Here is a 20056-nt window from a genome sequence, read left to right on the forward strand (position 1 = left end):
TGGCAGAACCAGTTTTGGGGAGCCCCTTTCTGCTGGCTAAGCCAAGGTTTTCCTATCATCAGAAGAGCACAGAAGTGTCAGGATTGGGCCTAGTTTCCTTTGGAATACTCTGCCTGATAAACCCTCATCTCTTCCCAAGAATTTCACCACTTTCCCTTAAAATTTCTGGCAAAAAAATATGTAGAGAGCAAAATATAAGTTGTCTCATTAAAAAAAAAATCTGTTATTGTTACAGGGATAAAGAAATGCACATGGATGGGTGAAAAATAATTAATCCTGGTTTAATAAAGTCTTAGATTAAGCACCACCATCCACTGCCTTAAGTTCTACTGCTCTACAAAAATTTGTGAACGTTTATTTTATATACTACCCCATGGCTGTTCTGTGCAAAATAAGCTACGCTTGGTAACACAGTGCAATTTTTAAGTAAAGAATTGAATTATCAATAGGGGTGACAGAGTGATTGTGTTATTTTTATTATTACCATTGATTTATTTGCAATTTAAATTCTACTGCTTCGGGGAATAAACACTTGTGTGTTCAAGCTTGATCTTGCTCAGAGATTAGAAACCCTGATTTCTGTGGGTTTCATCCCAAATCCCAGACTGACGGGTGACAATTAAATTAGGAGGGAGAGCAGAAGGTGGATTCAAACCCGGAGGGGGGAACAAAGCCCTGGGAGAACCTTCCCCGCTGGCGGGGCTGGGGTGAGAAATGCGGCCGCTTGCGAAACGGGGGATGGAGGAAAAGGCAGACACGTCCCACAGCCCCATCCCGATGTCCTACAGCCCCTTCCCGATGTCCCACAGCCCCATCCCGATGTCCCACAGCTCCTTCCCGATGTCTCACAGCCCCTTCTCACTGTCCCACAGACTTTTCTGCCATCCTACACTCACATCCCTCTGTCCTATGGCCCCATCCCTGCGTCCTGAGGTCCCATCCCTCCAGGATCAGGGACGGGACGATGCTGGGCTCCCCTCATCGCCTGCCACCCCACAGGGACCAGCCACCTTGTCCTTTGGTGCGTGGGGCAGGTCAGGGGCTGCTTGTAGGGCAGAGGGTTGTAACAAATGCCAATGAATCACTGGAAATGTCAGCCTCGGGATGCGACAGGGCAGATCTCTTAGCATCCCTGTGGGAAAGCTTAAGATCTGGTTCCCAATCTCTCCCCCACCAGCAGCAGAAAGGACATTTTCCAACCCAGTGTCTGCTCCAGGCTTTGATCTTCCCAGATGTTGCTGCTGCTGTGTTCCAGCAGCGCCTGTTTGAGGAGCCCTGACTTCGATTTAGCCAAAAAAAAAAAAAAAAAAAAAAAAACAAACAAACAAACAAACAAAAAAAAAAAAAAAAAAAAAAAAAAAAAAAACCACCAAAAACCCCAAAAAGTACCCACCGGGAATGCCCACAGCCCAGATTTACCCTCAACCACAGCAATACCTCCTCGATGCCACAGCGAAAGTAAAATCCCCTCTGTGAGCAAAATAAAAAGGGATGGCAGTCTGGGATCGGCGGGTCTTTCCCCCAGCCTGGAAAGATCCGGGAGGCAGCGCGGAGCTGCGGGATGGATGCGCTCGGACCCCCGTGCCGCCGTCCATCCCCGCTCCCCTCTGCCTGTGGAAGGGACAAGAGCCAAACTGCCCATCCAGAGTAATTTTGGGAGCGATTTCAAGAGATTTTTGGTGCTGGCGGGGAACTCTTTAGAGAGGGGATTCTGCAGCTGGTCCTTTTCATGCCTCATTAAGTCGGGAATTCACAGTAACTCCGTCCCAGGCAATGCCGGGGGCAAGTTCACTGCCTCGACCACAGGGTCTGATCCTGCTCTTCAAGGTAATGAAATCAGTCACCAAACTTACCCTGAAAAGCCCAAATTTGGCATTTTGAACTCACACCAGGGAAAGTTTTCCAAACGGGGCCGTGCGTTTTACCCATCCTTCCCAGTGCTTTATACCACGGTTTAACCCAAGCAAAAATTCCTCAATTTAGGGCAAAACAAGAAGATTTGTATTTCTTTTAGTGTTATTCTCTTCGAATACATTTTCGCTAATCTTCTTTTCACTGTGTGTCGCTTTGTTGTTACAAGGATATATTTATATAAAACAGGGAGGAAAACGTCATGCCCAGTTGTATAGACTGAATTCGTGTCTGCATATTCAGCTATGGCTGCCTATACTTGATCTTTATTTCTTAAAAGTCATAGTAATTAAAATTTTTATGACCGCGGGGGTGCTTTGCATTTAGTTCTACCCGAAGGTGGTGGTTATTTCTCTGGGAAAAGAAAATGAGAGCGCTGCCACTCACACATTTAAAAGGATTGCGTTTCCACCTTGAGATTCCTCGCTGTGCAGAGAATAAAATTACTTTTAGCCCTAAGAAAAGGCAAAGAAGGAGTCAACTCCACCGTTCCAGGGATTTCTCAGGTGCTGACCAGGCGCGGATGTGGAATTAAAGTGGGTCTGTTACAGGAATAATCCACAACGGTGTTCCCCCCACTACATCTTTCAGTGCCTTCAGTTTGTCAGGGTTTTTTACCCTAAAAATCATTAAAACAAAACCCTTTCCCAGCTCAGAACCCCACAGCCAGCCTCTACATGCTTTACTCAACCCCCTCGATGCCCAAAGCATCTCTTGGCTTCAAGGAGAGACCCGGCAGCGGCCGCGTCCTGACTCAGGGAGAAGTGGGAACGGGGCAGGTCTGGACCTAAAACTACTTCCCGGAGGAGCTGCCTTCCAAAAATCCATTTAAAACCCACCAGCTCTCAGGCAGTTTTTTGTTTTTGTTTTTTTTTTTACCAAAACCCAAGCACCACTTTTGTTTTAAAATTCGAACGCTTTTCCATATCCAAGGCAGAGGCGTAATTAGCCCCATGCTAATGATTCCCGCGGATTCGGCCGCGCTGCCGAGAATCCGGCACTCGAGTCGGGACGTGGCCGTGAAGAGGAGTGCCGGCTCTTTCTTGCTTCATTAAAAACCATTTTCTGCACTGGCTCAACTCATTCCTTCTTCCCAGTGCTATTTAAAACTCCATTTTTTTGCCATCAAAATGCGGAGCTGCAGCACAAACCACCAGGCTCAAAACCCCCAAATCCCCACGCTCAGCCCCTAGCACTTTAAAAGCTGATGGGTGTTTCTGCAACTGCAATTCTTCATTTGCATTATTTTGGGTTTAGAGGGTTTTTATTATTAAGAGCCCTTCTGAAACCACCGCAAAAAGGTGATTTTTTTTTTCCCAAGGAAGAGATGGCACCATGGTAAAATACAAATATTCACATGTGCTTACTGATATTCAATTAATATTTGATTGTTTAATTCATTCTGATTTTTTTCCTCTATGATCTGTCTTCTCATAGCTTCCAAAAAAACATTTCCTGATTGGCTAAATTTTTATCCTTAATCTGTTCCTCGTTTTGAGAAATTTTCTAGCACCTAAAGAAAAGCACAAGATGTTGGCACGGCCAAGCCTTCACTGGTGCCCAACTTTCCTTCTTTTAACATCTTAAAATAATGCTAAAGACAACGCAAATCCTGCTGGACACGATGGAAAAATCACTCTCCAAAATTCGGGTGAGAGAACACAATCGTAAAATAGATCTGCAGACAAATTTGAGGTGTTTTCTTTGTTAACCCCGACCCCAAAGCCGACAGAAATACCTTCATGGAGAGGAGACGGGAAGGAAAAAAGGGTTTCTGAAACCACGATGCAAAGATGTGCCTGCATTTCTCTCTTCTTTTATCCCTCTTCCACCCCACGAAACATAAAAGCAGTATTTTAAGCCATTTGGACCAATTCTTCATTGTGGGAACTAGAGGAATTTAATTAAATTAAAGGCTCCGAGACTGGATTCGGCACAAGAGATCAGGGTGAGGTTTTTGGGGTAAGGAGACTCTGAAATACCAGGGTTGTTCAGATGTGCCTGAGTTCCCCAAAAAGCACCATTTTAAATGTGGATGCATTTCTTTTAATAGTTCTCCATCATCTCTCCCACCTTAGCTCTAAATTTCTCTTTGCTCTCCCTTTTTGTAGCCCAAGTGACCTTTCCAACAGAATTTTTAGAAGACCAGAACGTAAAACAGCCCGAAGGGATGATCTGGAATTCATGTACCCAACTTTGATTTCTTAATGCTCCCTTTGCACCTAAAGCCATCTCAAGAAGGGGCCGCCTGCGTCTCCATGGAACATCGTGGTCCTGCACCCCAATCATCCCCATCAGAGCCCCTAAATCCCCTCTGGGCTATTCGGGAGCCAGCACTCCCTTTTGGAGCTCCAGAGCTCGGCTCATCACTCCTTGCCGCTCCAGGCCTGCCCTAAATTTCATTTACTTTTTGGAAACTGTGGCCTTTGAGGATGTTTTGAAATGGTGATTTTGCAGAATAAGTAAGAATGAGGACCCAAATGTTTTCCAGCCAGAGAAGCCACTCAGCGCCAACCCCAATTCCTCCGAATTCCTCCCTCCAAAAACCAAAACCACGTTGTGCCTACACACAGAGGGGTGTGTGCCCCAAAATCTGGGGGGTAACGGGGTGAAGCCTCCCCCCATCTCCCAGCCCCGTGCTCACCGATGTTGGCGTGGCGGGCGGCCGCGGGCGTCCCTCGGCTCTGCAGGTTGTGCAGCATGGGGCTGTCAAAGGGCGAGGAAGTCCAGGTCGTGGCCATTTCGGGGCTCATGTAGGCCGGGTAGGGGCTGGAATAGGAGCTGCCGAAGCCCCTGCTGTACTGCTCCCTCCCGTTAGCAGAAAGGTTCAAGGAGCTGCTGTAAGCCGCCGCCGCTTCCCGGGAAGAGGTGGCCGGGATCGGGGTGCTGGTGGAGAAGGAGAACCGAGGTGACACGGGAGGGTGAGAAGATCCAGGGTTGTAAGCGGCGCTTTCGGCTCCGGGCTGAGTCCAGATGGAGTGGCTGGAGACGGGGCTGCCTTGCTGGGAAGAGCCGCTGCTCTGCAGGTAGGGCAGGCTGGGGAGCATGGAGGTGACCCTCGTGGTGGGCACATAGACCGGGGACGCTGCGGCCGCGCTGTGCATGAAGCCACCTGCCCCCTCGTACGCCGGAGGGCCGGGGTTGGCTGCCATGGCTAAGCTCTGGTACATCTCGTGCGGGGCCTCCCCAAAGCCCGGCCGGCTCCCCGGCCGCGATCCAGAGCGATGGGGAGCGCGTGGAAAACCCTCGGCTCCACTTTTTCCCCGGAGCGGTCTCGCGTGGGCGCAGCCTTCCAGCCAAAACCAAAACACCACCAGCGATGCGATTTTCCTCCGACCCCCCCCCCTTCCCTACCGCCCACCTTCCCCACCTTCAGCAGGTCCCGCCGCCTCTTGCAGACCCCAAGCAAGAAGTCCAGGTCCCTCCGGAGGGGAAATTTAGCTCCCGCCTGGATTTAGCTGCTCTCCGGGCTCCATCCATCACCTCCCGCCCCCCCCCCCCCCCCGCCCTCCACCATGAGGCTGGGCTGTTTAAAACCCTCGGTCAGTCTCCTCCTCCCTCCCCCCCCGACCGCCCCTTCCAACACCCCCCGGGGGAGCAGGGGGAGATGCTGCCGGGATGCGGGATGCGGCGGCGGCGGCCGGGCCGGGACCCCCCCGGGCGGGGAGATAAGGAGGTTAGAGAAGGGGGGGAGGTGAAAGGAAGGGGGGACACAGCCGGGAAGGTGAGAGACAGCGATGCTCTCTCCTCTGGCCCGGAGCAAAAACCTTTGTCCCGCAGGTACGATCGGTGCTTTAAGTTGTTAATGGCCCCCGGGGCCGGCGTTTGATGTGGGCGGCGGGAGGCGGCTGAGGAGGGCTGAGGTGGGGGGGAGTTAAATTAGGGAAAAGTAGCGGGGGGGAAATAGGGAAAGGAGGAAGGATGGCTCGACCCTCCCACCCCGCGCCTGCCCCACGCGTCTCCGCACCCTCTAAAGCTCGGCCACGCGTGACCGAGGGGGCTTAAAGGAGAGGGCAGGAGGGTATAACCCACTGCAGCCCCATTAGTGCTGCCCAAAGTGGGGAGCAGACCCCAAGCAGCGCCCACAAAACTCCCGCTCCCAGGCGTTTTTTATCCCTCTCCCCCGTTTTTGTCATGTGGGGAACTGGGAGAAGCTGGAAGCACAGTGGGGTGACCCATTGGGTACTGGGAATGCTGTAGGACTGGACAGGGAGGAATGTCCCAGAGTCGTGGGACAGGCTGGGGGAAAGGCGTGCTTTACCTCATGTTAGGTTGGTTTCGAATTTGGGGAAATTTGGGGAAATTTGGGGAAGTTTGGGAAAATCTGGAGTGGGTTTGGGCCTTGGGATTCCACTGGGGCCTTGTGCGTGGCTTGCAATGGCAAGACCCCAAAACCCACTTGTGGAAAGGGGTCAGGGTGAAACCCCTTTCCCAAGGAGGGTCTGGGAAGGGGGTGAGGTGAGTTGAGGTCCTGTTTTCTCTGCAAATCATGGAGAGAGCCTCTTGGACGGGGCTTGGAACAACCTGGTCTGGTGGAAGGTGTCCCTGCCCAGGGCAGGGGGGTCAGAACTGGATGAGCCTTTAGGTATTTTCTAACCCAAACCATTCTGGAATGATAGGATTCCATGAAAGCCACCTCACACCGGGAGAAGAGCTGGATAGGGCACGGAGGGGGGAGTTATGGCCGGAGAGTTAGCTCCTGGGACTGCTTTAGGTTTAACCAACAGATTCCCCCGGCTGAACCCCTCCGCTGGGCTGAATTTAGCAGCAGAAGAGATAACCAGCAGATAAGGACTGATACCCTGGCAGGACAGCGGGAGACTGGTAGGCGGCCGAGGAAAGGGAGAGAAGCTGGAGGCAGCGCTGGGAAAGGGTAAGGATGGAAGCGAGCCGGGAAGAAGGGGCTTTAAGGGAGGTCTGTGTCCCCCAGACCCCCAGGGAATGGCTGGCGTGTAACCGGCCTAGGACGGAGCGTTTCCACAGGATTCCCTAAAGAGGAGCAGGATTCACAGGAGGGGAACAAGGAGAGAGTTCCCCTCTTGCCCTACAAATAGTAGTGGTGATAATAAAAAAAGTTAACTAAAAAAAAAAAAAAAAAAAAAAAAAAAAGCAAAATCGAGTCACTTTTCAAGCCCGTGGAAATAATAGGAGGAAGCTTTCGGGGAGGCCTCTAGGAAGGGGCTTTTGGGGGTCCCGGTATGACAGCGAGGAAAGGGAGCAAAGGGACAGAGAAGCGCTACCCACCTTCAGTGCTGGGGGAGCACAGGGGTGGAGGGGGGCGAGGCCGTGGGGCAGGAAATCCCCCTTCGCTGTGGGGAAGGCAGAGGGCTCAGAGATGCCCGGCTCCTGCTTCTTTGGGGGGGATTAGGGGCAGCGCTGCCCCCCTGCTGTCTCCCCAGTATGGCCAGGCTGCCCAGTCCCACTCGCTGACTGGTTTGCCCACGTCACGTGGAAGTGGGCGGCGATGGGAGGGAAGGGGGGGGTGAAGGGGGTGGCCGGTATCTGTTGCACCATCAGCCGGGCGCCAGGTTTCATGGCTGTGGAGAAGAGGGAAAAAAATACAATAAAAAAAGGGATAAAATAAAATAATAAAATCAAACCAGCCCCAACGGCATGGCCCCACCAGCTGGGCAACCTCGCGTGCCTGCGCACCCCAGGGATGCCCGTGCCCGGCTCCAAGAAAAAATCAGAGGGATTTTCTGAGGGGTACAGACACCCCCCAGTCCCCCAGTCCCGCTGGAGTCAACCCCTTTCTTTGGCGATATTGCACAAGGGAGATTTTCCCGTGCTTGTGCCCCAGATCGTGGTCTCAGGTTGTAGAGTGAGGAGGTGGCAGCTGGTCCCCTCTCTGTCCCAGCCAGTTTGGGGGTGCTCCCCCCTAACTGGACACCCATTTCCTGTCCCTCCATGCTCTGATGGGTTTAAAGGTTAATGATGAAGTGCAGCGGGGGTGCTGCACCCCTCTGCAATGTGGGGTCCCAAACGCACGTGGGGTTCAGCCCCCCATCCACAGCCCCCCCTCCCCAGGGGCTATTGTCACCCTGGAGTCTCTCCAGACATCGGGGTGTCCCACTGCCCTGTTTCCCGGGAATAACTCTCACGCCATTAACACTCCCCACACTCTGGAGCTTCCCGTGGAAATTTGGGGTTCCTACCCTAAGGTCTGTGGGAAGTGGGGAGATGTCAGCGGATTTTGCTACTTAGAAATAAAAATATTGAATTTTAATTTCAAATCTCCGTTTAAAAGAGACAGGGTCGGGGGAAAAAAGGGATGGGGAAAGCGATTTATTGAAGGGGGGTGGAGGGTGAGGAGAGCACTTGGGGGGTGCTCCAGGGTTGGGAGTGAATCCCCGGGGATGTGCGATCACCTCATCCTCTGCCTTCACGTTGTTCTGGAATACCCAGGGGGCACAGGGACTCCCCAAACCCCAAAAAGTGTGAAACCGCAATTGGAGATAACCCCAAATATCGGGATGAAAGTATTTATAGCCCCGTATAGAAATAAAATTATAGGCACAGAAATATAAAAGAAATAAACAGCAACGGTACCACTCTGCGTATTTGTAATTTCAGCGCACTTAATAAAAAGTGTGTAATTTTTTTACAGATCGATACAAAAATTAAGTTGAGACGGGACTTAATGTATAATTCACAGGAAAGTGTGTTATGTGCAAACATAGATGTACTGTCATAGCGAAATAATTTGTTGTTTATAATTTATAACGCCCTGTGGTATTGTTTTTGTATATATGTAAATTATGAAATATATAAAATAGATGTATAATATATAAACTATAATGTTTAATAATTCATATATAATATATAAATATGTAAATGCGTATATTTAAAAGTATGTATGAATACAGGTATATATAAAAATACGCTTATGAACACGGGGCTAGCAGCACACAGGGAAAAAAAGGAGAATTAAATATATCAATGTCTCTTTTGATATCCCTTCTCCGAAGCAGCTGCCTATCCAGATGTGCAAGGTTCGGGACACTCATCTTTCCTTCCTTTGCAAAATCCCTGACGGTTTTCTCTCTCAAAGCAGCGATTTCCTAAAGATTCGTTGAATTCCTACGGAAAAGCAGTTCTTTCCTTACTAAAAAAATTAAAAAAAAAAAATTAAAAGTCACCAAAAGCGAAAATGCAATTTAAACTGATTAAACCCGCCCAAGCAGCAAAGCAGCAATACCAGGAGCAGAGAAGATTTCAAGGAACTGTTTTGGCTTTGCTACTTGCAGGAAAAAAGGTGCAAAAGCCCTTCCCGTGGATTGTTTCGCGTGCGTGTGGCCGGATCCAGCCTCTTTCTGCGGGGACTTATCGGTCGGCGGAGCCGGGAATCGCGGGGACGCACATCCCGAAAACCGGAGACGTGAGGAACCGCACCGAGCCCAGCCCGGCGCAACCCAACAGCCGGCAGGGAGAGGATGGATTTAGGACACAATTTCTCCCGGAAAAAGCAGATGGGACACAGAAAATCGCGGCGACAAAAAAAACCCCAAACCAAACCCAAAACTGTTCTGCACGCGGTGGAGCTTTTTATTTCCTTGCGATTAACGAAATCTGTGTGAAAATAACCCAGGGGAACAAACTTTGGCCTTGCCTCTCTTCTTTCCAACCTCCACTTCTTCCCCAGGCAGGGAAAAAAAAAAAATCGACACGATGCCTATTTTTTTAGTTTTTTTAGGTTTTTTTTTTTTTTTTTTTTAATTTCCCCGTATCGAACTTAGTTCCGCGGTGCTTTTTTAGAGTTAAAGCTCCGGGTGTTGATGCATGGGGAAAAAAACCCCAAACTTCTCTTCCAAAAAAACAAAAAAAAAAAATCACTCAAAAACACTTTAAGAACTGGAGTGGGGCGGGAGGCAGAGGGGAAGAGGGGAGAAAGTTAATTTAAATTTTTATCTGTGCTAAAAATTGAATTTTTAAAACAATCATGAAGAAAAGTGGTTAAAAATAGGGAAAAAAAAAAAAACAGCGGGGGAAACGTGGTTTCAGCAGAGCAAAAGGGATAAATGCGGCCGGTGGCTGCTGCGTATTGGGCATTTGGGAGTATTTGGGTTTTTTATTAGCATTACGTTAATTCTTTTATTTATTCCTTGCTTTGGCTACAGCCGGGAAGGGTCTGGAGGAGGGGGCTGGGGAGAATCGGAGAGTTACAAACTGTGGGAGGGGATCGGCCACCCCAGGACAGCGGAGAGGGGAGAAATCGGCTCCAAAAAAATCCGGTGCCTACGGCTGGGTGGCATCTGCGGGCGGTATGGATGAGCTGCAGCTATCTATCTATAGGTATCTATAGGTATTTATCTATAGGTATTTATCTATAGGTATCTATCTGTGAGTGTCTCTAGGCTGTCCCTGGCTTGTGTTAGAGCAGCCGGTGCAACTGGGGAGGGAAAGGGGGGGGGGGGGTCCCAAGCCGGGGGCAGGACACGGCTGCACCCCGGATTTTCTGGGGCTGCACTGCAGGACCGGGGTGGTTTGGGAGTGGGGGATGGCCGGGAGTGGGGGACGAGCCTCCCTGCGAGCCAGGAGACGTCTCGGGACGGCATCGCCTCCTCCCGCCCCCTTCCCACCCGTCTGGGGAGCTGCGGATGGACAGGGGGGTGCTGCCCCCGGCCCTGCTCCCCCATCCCTCCCCTGGTCCAGCAAAAGGGGGGAAATCCCGAGCGCCAACCCCTCCTGGAGCTATGCGGGGTGACGGATGAACCCCCCGCCCTCCTGGGGGGCAGATCCTGGACCCTCCTCTCTGCGGAGCCTTGGAGTCCCCGCTCTGGGACCCCTCTGCCCGCAGACGCCTCTCAGGACACCCCAGCGCAAGGAAAACCCACGGGACGCTGCGGAGAACACAGCTGGCAGCGACAGTGGGACAGCCCCACACGGAGGGACCGTGAGCCGCTCACAGGGGACCCTGCTGTGGCTGCCACCCCCGCCCCGGCTTATCCAAAGCTCTTGTCACGCCTTTCAGAGACACTTTCCCAAACAAACGTCACATCTGTTTACGGGACGGCAGTGGTCCTAAAATGCCACCAGCCCCCCGCCTCCTCCCCCATCCCAAAGGCCAGGTACTGTCCTTCGCAGGAGGGTGGCCAAGCATCATCACGGCTCAGCGGAGCTTCAGGGGAATTTCTAAGTCCTTTCTGACCACCCCCTCTACCCCCAAATATTATATTATTGCTTTTTCCTGGTTTCCCCCCCCCCCCTTTTTTTACCCCCAATAGAAATAAGCACAAATGACTTCCTCAGGGACAAATCCGTGGGATGCAGAGGTGCGTGGAGCAGCGATCCGTGCTCTGATGCCGCAGGAGGGGAGAGGCTGAGAAGTGAGGGTCAGTGCCGTGGAAATCTGGGGACAGGCAAAATCTAAAACCCACCTGGAACGGGAGTTTTTAGGAAACGGGGATCTCTAGGAAACGGGAAGCACAGGACATGTGGTGCCCCGCGTGTCTGTGCCACTGTGTGTGCGTGGCGGGGACAGATGTGTCCCAGAGAACACTGAAAATACAGCGTGGATCAAGCTGCATTCCTGTCGGCTTTACTGCCAAAATTGAGTGAACTGAGCCTAAAACGTCAGGGCTCTGAATTTCTCGGTCTGGGATTCTCTGGATTGGTGGCGAGACGTGAAAGCCCAGCTCAGAGGGACCCTCCCCGGGGGACTGGGGCTGTGCCACGGCGGTGTGACGAAAATCTGCGTGGCATCTGTGGACACACGTCACCCGTGGATGGGGGATACCCCGGGGCCACCAGCACGGGGACGAGCGGGCGGGCATCACCTGCGGTGTGGGGGAACCCACTGGGGACGAACGGGGAGCGTCACCAGCCGGGCTCCTGTCGCCCACTCGCAGCGCCCTGCACTCGTGTGGTTCTGCTGTCATCATTGTCACCGCCCTTTGACGCAGTGACAGTGAAACCACCCGTGTGGAACGCACCTGCTGTGACATCCCGGCTGCCGGGGACTGACCGGCCCCGGCAGAGCCCCGCGTGTCTGGTAAGAACAGCAGTGGTGATGGAAAACCCCTTCCCATTCTTGGAGCGGCTGGAAACGCCTCGTGCATCAGGCGGGGAAGGCTGCTCTGCCTGGAAATGCCTGGGATGGAGCCCTGGGAATGTGGAACCCCAGCCAGTATCACCACACATCATGTATCCATATATCCATTTATCCATCATTTATCTATATATCCCTATATCCATCATGTAGCCATATATCCCTATATCTGTCATCTGTCCATATATCCATTTATCTATCATCTATCCATATATATATATTTATCCATCATTTATCCTTATATCCATATATCCATCATGTAGCCATATATCCCTATATCCATACATCTCTGTAACTCCCTACTCATTTCTATGTCTTATTTGCTTTTTTTGTGCCTATCTACTTTGCCAGAATATCGATTTATTTATCCATCTATTTATCCACGTGTCTATATCTCTCTCACCAACGTGTCTTACCTTCCTACTCGCCTGTACCACTCACTGTGTATCCTTACTTCTCACTGCGGGGTCCCCTAGACCCCTGTGCCCCCATTCCAGCCCCCTTGACCCCCTCAATCTGCCCCACTGGGGTGTTCGTAGCCCCTCACAATGATGCTGCGTCTATCCCAGACCGACGGGGCTGCTGCCTGCGGGAATGCCGGGATCTCTGGATCCCTGTGGGGTTACCTGCAGCCTGACCCCCGTGGGGTTCTCTGCACCCCGACTTGGCCGCTTCTCTCCCCAGATACATCCCGGCTGGATGGCGCTGCCTCCAACCCCACCTTCGGGGGTCTCCCTGCTCCGGGCCGTGCCAAGCCGTGCCGTGCCGGCGGCGGTGCCGTCGGGGCGGCGGGGCCGGGGCTGTCAGCCCCTATTGATGAGGTGTGGGCTGACGGCGGCGAGCGGCGGCCGCCGGCTCCGCTCCAGACTCCCCGGCGCTGGGGTCAGTGCCCCGGGCAGCCCCGCCGCCGCCGGGAAGGGAAGGGAAGGGCTGCAGGGCCGGACCTCGAGGCGATGCCCCTGCGCTCCCTCCGAGCATCGCGCACCGGGTGCTGGGAGATGCAGCGCCGAGGTTGGATGTGGTGATGAAAAAAAAAAGCCAGTCCTGACCCAAATCCTCCGCCCCTGCGTGGCAGATGCAGGGTCAGGACAGAGGTTTTGTGGCGGAGTTCCTTCTGCGCTGAAAAAATTGTTTCTCTCTCTTCACTGATGTATCAGTGGTTGAATGAATCCACTTATTCTGGAGAGGAAAGCAAAAAAAAAAAAAAAAAAAACAAAACAAAACAAAACAAAAGAGGTAAATTTCACATAAAAGTAAAACCACAAAACCAAAATAGTTTTTTATGCCAAAAAGTCCAAGTACTGACTTTCCAAGCCCAAATCCTTGTGAAATGCCCTCACATGAGCAAAGGACAAGCAGGGTTTCATGTACAGGCATTGCTGGTGGGACTGAGTGGTAATGCAGGAGGATGGTTTGACCTTGGACAAGATGCCACTCAAAAAACCACAAAATACTGACAATTATAAAAAGGACAACTTGAAAAAAAAAAAAAGGTAAAAAGTTGGTCTTTTCCAAAAAGGAAAAAACTCCTTGGTGCAGGGTGAATTTGTGATCTGAGGTTGGCAATATCCCCCAGCAAGGGACACTGGGGACAGATGGAAATTTCTGGGAATCTTCCTCTCTTCACCTAGATTTGCAAAGGGTTGAATTCCCTGAGAAGATGAATTCCCTGAACTTTGAACATTGGGCTGGAACTCAGCCTCTCCCAGATCCCCTGGCCTCAATTCTGCAAAGGAAAACAGGACTCAAAGGGCTTCCCAGGACAGTGGTGGCATCTCCATCCCTGGAGAGATTTAAAAGGTGTGTGGGTGTGGGACTCTGGGGCAGGGTTCAGTGGTGGCCTTGGCAGTTTTGGGGGAATGTTGGACTCAGCGATCTTAAGAGGGCTTTTCTGACCTAAGCAACTCCATGGTTCTATTAAGTGCTGCCAGGGTTCCTTCAGATTATATTTAATTTCCATGTCATCTACACAACAATTTCTGAAGCTGAGGCAGCAACGTGGGATTTTTTTTTCATTTCCTAATTAACATCCACCCAATTTTCCAGAAATATCCCACCAAAATCCTCCTTGCACTGCTGTTCTCCAGCCAAGTGAACACTGCAGCCCTCCCCAGCATCTCTCAGGGCAGCAGGAATTCAGACTATGCCACTGAGATTTTTATGGCTGCACAAGTAAAGATCCCAGCTTCCTTCTACCATCAGGAATATCCCACTCCTTCTTCTTCTCCTCTTTTGGGATCGTAAAGAAAAATATCACTGGTGTAATATTTTTGATGCACCAGTGTTACCAGAGAGAAGCAGAGTTGGTGCTCCCTTAAATCTGCTGAAATCCAGCCTGCCTTTGGCTTTTGGACCCTTCCTGCTGCTTCACACCCACCTAGGAATGCTGTCCAGGATGGGAAACATCGGGTGAAGGTGGGATTTTGTCATCCATGGGGAAAAGCAAGAAAATACGCCACAGGCTGTAATTGTAAAATGCGCAGTGACATGAAAGTTAATTTTATCAGAAATTATATTATCATCAGGCAAAACTCCAGTGCAGTGCATGGGGAAAGAATACTCAGGTATGTTGCCAAATTTATGTGTAATTAGCCCTCATTCTTAGATCATTATTGCAGTGTTGATATTATTAATAAACTGTGGTATCTGTTGGGCAGCTGATGCACTTCTGAGTTTTCATGCACTGGACAAGTCAGGAATGATGTGATTCCCAAGACTCACAGTGTAACAGGAGAGAGGTGGTGGACAAGGGTTTAAGATTTGGAGGGTTTTTGTTGACCAAAAATCCCACCAAACCAGTCAGAGACAGGAGAATTCTGGACTTGAATGTGTAGTTCTGGCTGTTGTACAGAATCGAGGAATCATGAAAGGTTTGGTTTGGGAGGGGACCTTAAAGATCATCCATGGGCATGATGGGACACCTTCCACTGTTCCAGGTTGCTCCAAATTCCGTCCGACCTGGCCTTGGACACTTCCAGGGATCCAGGGGCAGCCACAGCTTCTCTGGGAAGCCTGTGCCAGGACCTCTCCACCCTCACAGGGAAGAATTCCTTGCCAAAATGCCATCTATCCCTGCCCTCTGGCAGCGGGAAGCCATTCCCTGTGCCCTGTCCCTCCATCTCCTGTCCCAAGTCCTTCTCCAGCTGTCCTGGAGCCTCTTTAGGCCCTGGAAGGACTTCTAAGATCTCCTCAGACAATTCCCTTCTCCAGAAATTGTCTTTTGTCTTGTATGACAGAGCAGCTCGGGCTCGGCTCCATCCTGTCCTACCCACCAGGGTCAAGGTGGACAAAGCAGATTTGGTTCAGTACAGGAAGACAAAGACATCTCAAAGGGACAGCTCTTTCCATGGGCTAGAAAAATGTCCCTGCAGTGTCACCCTCGCTGGCAGCCAGGAGCATAAGTGAAGGGTGGCTGCTGGGCTCTGCAGTGGTAACTCGGGCAGAGAGAGCTGGTCCTGAGCTTGTCTTTGCCACAAAATCATGGAATCACAGAATGGTTTGGGTTGGAAGGGAACTTACAGATCATCTGTATCTCCCTGGGAGTCACTCCTTGCCTGTGTGACACCAAAATCAGGCTGGATCCTGCTTTTTTTTTTTTCCTTTTCTCTTTTCCAAAAGATCCCATGGCACTTTATAAAGATTACCACGTTAAGCCTCCCAAAAGCACTGCAGGGTAGGTGGATCTTATTATCTGGGAAGACAAGGGGAAGGGGGATTAAAGGCCTTGTGGGGGACAGCAGATCCAGGACAGGACCCATCCCTCCCAGAGCACTTAGTCCCTGCCTTTTCACAGGATTATGGATTTTTGGCAGAACAGCTGTGAAATCTCACTGTAATTCCAACAGGACACCAGAGGCATTGGAGCATATTCCAGTTGTTAACACCCAAAGATACCTGAACCAGCATGGATAAATGGTTGCAGGCACCCCATAGAGGGCTCCTTCCCAAAATATCTGCTGTCGATGAACTGTCTTTTTCTGACAATGAAAAAAGGTTCATTTTCAGCACCTTTCCATCTGGTCTGTGGTAAAACTGCACGTGTAATGTTCACTCCAGGAAAACACCCATGAAAGAAGGAAAGAAGTAGAACCCATTAAGGAACACTTTTTTTTTTTTTTTTTTTTTTTTTTTTTTCCCCAGTGGAAATTTAATTGAATTTTACTTTCACTTTGGGCTTTTTTGCTTGGTTTTGGTTGGTTTCCTTGTTTTAATAAAATTCTAAGACCTTTCTAGATGAATTACTGTTTAAACAAAATAAAAGGAAAAGCTGGGCTTGAACTGCTCTAAGCAAGAAGTTTAAAAGTTTCTAATAATTTTACTAATTATAGATGAAAAAAATCTGCATTCTTCTCCTTCTTGTTTTGGGGGAGGGTGGTTTGTATAGAGAATAAAGAACATTTTCAGAATTCAGCCTTCTTATTGCCGTAAAAAAGCCTTGACTGTTCACAGTGCGCAGTGGGAAAGCCACAGCAGGGGAAGAAATTGTTAACATTTTATATAATTTCAAGCAAAACCAAAATACACAAAGGGCAAAAAAAAAAGCCCAAAAACAACGGGGCTGTTTGTGTTTAACTCTTTCTTCCTCGCTTTTCCTCTTATATGGAAAATTAAAAATATGAGAACCACAGATCTCCACCACAAATGCCAGGATATATAAGAAGTCCCCAATGCTTTTTTATCTTGGCATCAGATTCCTGTTTCTACCATCACCCCTTGCAGAAGTTTCTTGTACTCACCTCTTCTTTGAGAAAATCCCAGCATCACAGAGGGGTCACAGTGTTCCTGTCCTTGAGGTTGTAGGCAAGGAACTCTTAGGAAGAACAGAGGATTTGCTCCCTGGAAGTGTCCAAGGCCAGGTTGGATTTGAGCAGCCTAGGATGGTGGAAGGCGTCCCTGCCCATGTGGGACATGGAGTGGGACTGCATGAACTTTGAGGTCCCTTCCAACCCAGACCGTTCTCTGATTTCATGGTTCTGTGGTTCTTTTATTTCCACATTTCACATCCCATTTGGATTAAACCGCAGGAATTTTTTGATGACACCCCAGAATCTTCCATTTCCCAGTGGCTGGTTGTGTGAAGAACATCTTTGGGCCTCATCTGCACCTGCCTCATTTCCTGCCTTTTGTCTGTCCTTGGGATTTCATCACCAGATCAGAGGTGATGGGAGTTAAGATGCCATGAATTCACATCAGAGAATCATGGAATCACAGAGTCCTTGAGGTTGGAAAAGACCTCCAAGACCATCAAGTCCAACCTGTGACCAATCCCTACCTTGTCACCCAGCCTAGAGCACTCAGTGCCACATCCAGTCATTCCTTGGAAACTTCCAAGGATTGTCCCTCTCTACCAGTTACTGACAATAATTTGGACACCACTGGGAAGCATCTGAAGCTGGGCGTCCAGGGCAGAACCTTTTGTGAAATGCTCTTTGTCTCCTTCCCTTGTAGTTGACCACCAATATTGACCAAAACATCTTCTGCTGGTGATTGGATTTTTTTTTTTTTTTTGGTGATCCTGAGCCAATTTCATTTTGGGTAAAAAAAAAGGAAGGAAAATGTATATAGCTTTTTCCCTATTTTTCTCTCTCTATTTTTTTTTTTTCTGATTTCTCTTTATCCCTTCTCTATTTTTTTCTCTCTGCTGCTGGTTTGATGCTGGAGCCCAAATGCCTTGTACTAATATTTGTGAAAGAAATAGAAGATAATTATTTAGGGGAGAACTCTTCTTTTCAGATTTGGCCTCTCTTTGAGCCTGGATCATCAAGAGCTTTTATTTTTACTTTTTTGTTCTTTCTTCTCTTCCACCCCATTGTTGCCAGGTGAGTCCTGATCTGATCAAGGTCTCCTCATATGTCCTTATCTCCTCCCCAGTGACTGGAAGAGGGTTGCTGGGTAAATAAAGCTTAGCAAATGGTCACGTCTTTAAAAAAGATATTGGGAATTTAGATGGAAAAGTGTCTCTGGCCAGGGCTTCTGTGTTCAGCTGCCAGCACAAAAACACCCTGAGTTGGTGCGGTGCTGTTGGAAGAGAAAGATGTCCTTAAACTTTGGGAATTCCTAGCTCAATTTTAACTTGTCTTGGGATTCTGCAGAGGCCATGGCACCCTTTTTGAGACCTCAGCTGTCCATCTGCTCAAATAAAGGTAGTAAAGCCCCATGGGGTTAAGCCTTGACTGTGACGTGCCCTCCACATCGTTAGGATCTGGGATGGCACGATCCCAGGGGGACATTGAGGACATTTATCCCCACACCCTGCCTGTAGACAAGGGAGAAGGGATTTGGCCACGTAAACAGAGATTTATCCATTGATCAAAACAGTCCTGAATGGGATTAGGGATAAGTCTATCAGCGGAGAGGGTTTGGTGTCCTCCCTGCCAAACGTGGGGGGCTGATGCCGCTGCGCTGATGAGTTGATAGCCTTGACCAGAGGAGTTATCAGGGCTGGGGACAATGTGAGGACATGAGCAAACACTGGCCAGCGGCACCTCAAGAAAGGCTCTGGGAGTCACTGGGGTGATGTTATCTCACAGGGCAGACCCTGGGAGCCTCTTTCCCCTACATGGTAGGATCAGTGACTGCGGCAACCTTTGGACATGAAAGACTGAGGGTACAACGTGACAGTGTTTGGGCAACAATGCTGGAAAATCGGTGGGCAGAGCAGAAGTCATGCATTCTCTCATTAAGTGAAATCATCAGTTCTCAGCCCAACTTCCGCAGAATCACGGAATTTTTAGGGTTGGAAGGGACCTCTGGAGATCTTTAGTCCAACATCCATCCAGGGCAGGGTCACCTGGAGCAGGCAACACAGGATCATGTTCAGAGAGGGAGAGTCCACGCCTCCTTGGGCAGCTGTTTCCATGCTCTCCCACCTTCAACATGAAAAATTTCTTCCTCATGTTGAGATGGAAACTTCTTGTGTTTTAGTTTTTGGCCACTGCTTCTTGTAAACGTGTGCACACCTGGGCTGGAGAAGGTTGTTGGAAAAGAGTCTCTGTGTTATCTGTCTGTAGCCTCCCCTTTAAAAACGAGGTTGGGTGAATGTGCTGGCTGCACGTCAGATGACATTTGCATTGACTGATTCATTCTAGCCGGGCTTGGCAGAGGGCTGGAGACCTGTAGGTAAGAGCAGAAATAAGCACCGGCTATCAGGACTCACAGACTGGCTGAAGACAGCTCAAATCTGTAGAAAATCCACAGTGTTTTATTCCTGCCTTTCCCAAATGAGATCCCAGAGCTGAGCCCCTGAAAAGTTCACACCTTTAAATGTTCTCATCAGAGGAGAAACAAACGTCCAGAAACTTGGCAGTAATTGGATCACCAAGTGCAAGCTCCCGTGATTAGATCAGGAGTCCTCTGCCAGGGTTTTACTGAATCAAAAGGAAGGATCAAACGGCTGGAAGAGGGAGCAGCTCTTCATTTAAACTTCATTAATTTCCTGTCCGCTTGGCAGAGCCCATGAAATGCAGAGGTGGCTTCTAGTGAGCACAGGCTATTGCTGGAGCAAGAAAAAACCTTCATAATCCACAGCATGGGAAGAAGCAAAGCCCAGGCTCCAGTTGTCTGGGATAAGCCTTGCCTAAAGAAAATATGTAGCTGGCTTCTGTGTTTTTTATTCAGGCCCATGTGATGAACCAGAAGAAATGCAAATTTTATTTTCTAATAAAAGAATCTAAGGTTGTTCAAGAAAGTTCTGAAGATCTCCAGCTTATGCTGTGCTGGATGGAGGACTTTGAGCCCTCATACCTGTTCTTGGAAGGATATTTATGTAGAGGTTAAGCCACAAATTTCCTGCTAAAAAAAAGAACTTTACTAAGCAAATACCAGGAATCCAGAGGTTTATCCCTGCTGAGCTGTCACTGAAGTGATGCTTGTGATGATCCAACATGGGGCTCATGCACACTTGGGTGGCACTGACCAAAGTACCCAAAATCTGATCCATCTGAACTTTGAAGAGGTCCAAGCCCTGAGCATCCTGCAGGAATGCTCACCTGATCCCAGGACCCCTAAAACTTTCCTTATCATGACCCAATTTATAGGGACTGGCTATCCAAACCTGGAGCAGGAGACACCAGAAATGTTCTGGGCTGTGGATGCCCC

General features: G+C 49.6%; 1 protein-coding gene across 3 annotated transcripts in view; it reads right to left on the minus strand.

Moving 5' to 3' along the window:
- Positions 1–7295, minus strand: part of GATA4 (GATA binding protein 4) — a 29719-nt gene extending 22424 nt beyond the window's left edge. For 2 of the 3 annotated variants that reach the window (XM_053939185.1, XM_053939184.1), the window contains exon 1: positions 4556–5229. In XM_053939185.1, coding sequence (XP_053795160.1) covers positions 4556–5081 — 526 coding nt within the window. In that variant the 5' untranslated portion in view covers positions 5082–5229. Of the gene's footprint in view, positions 1–4555; positions 5230–7155 lie in introns of those variants that run through there. The other variant, XM_053939186.1, reaches the window with a different exon arrangement.
- Positions 7296–20056: the final 12761 nt, after the last annotated feature.

This window comes from Vidua chalybeata, chromosome 3 (genome assembly GCF_026979565.1).
Source record: "Vidua chalybeata isolate OUT-0048 chromosome 3, bVidCha1 merged haplotype, whole genome shotgun sequence".
NCBI classification, from domain to species: Eukaryota; Metazoa; Chordata; class Aves; order Passeriformes; family Viduidae; genus Vidua; species Vidua chalybeata.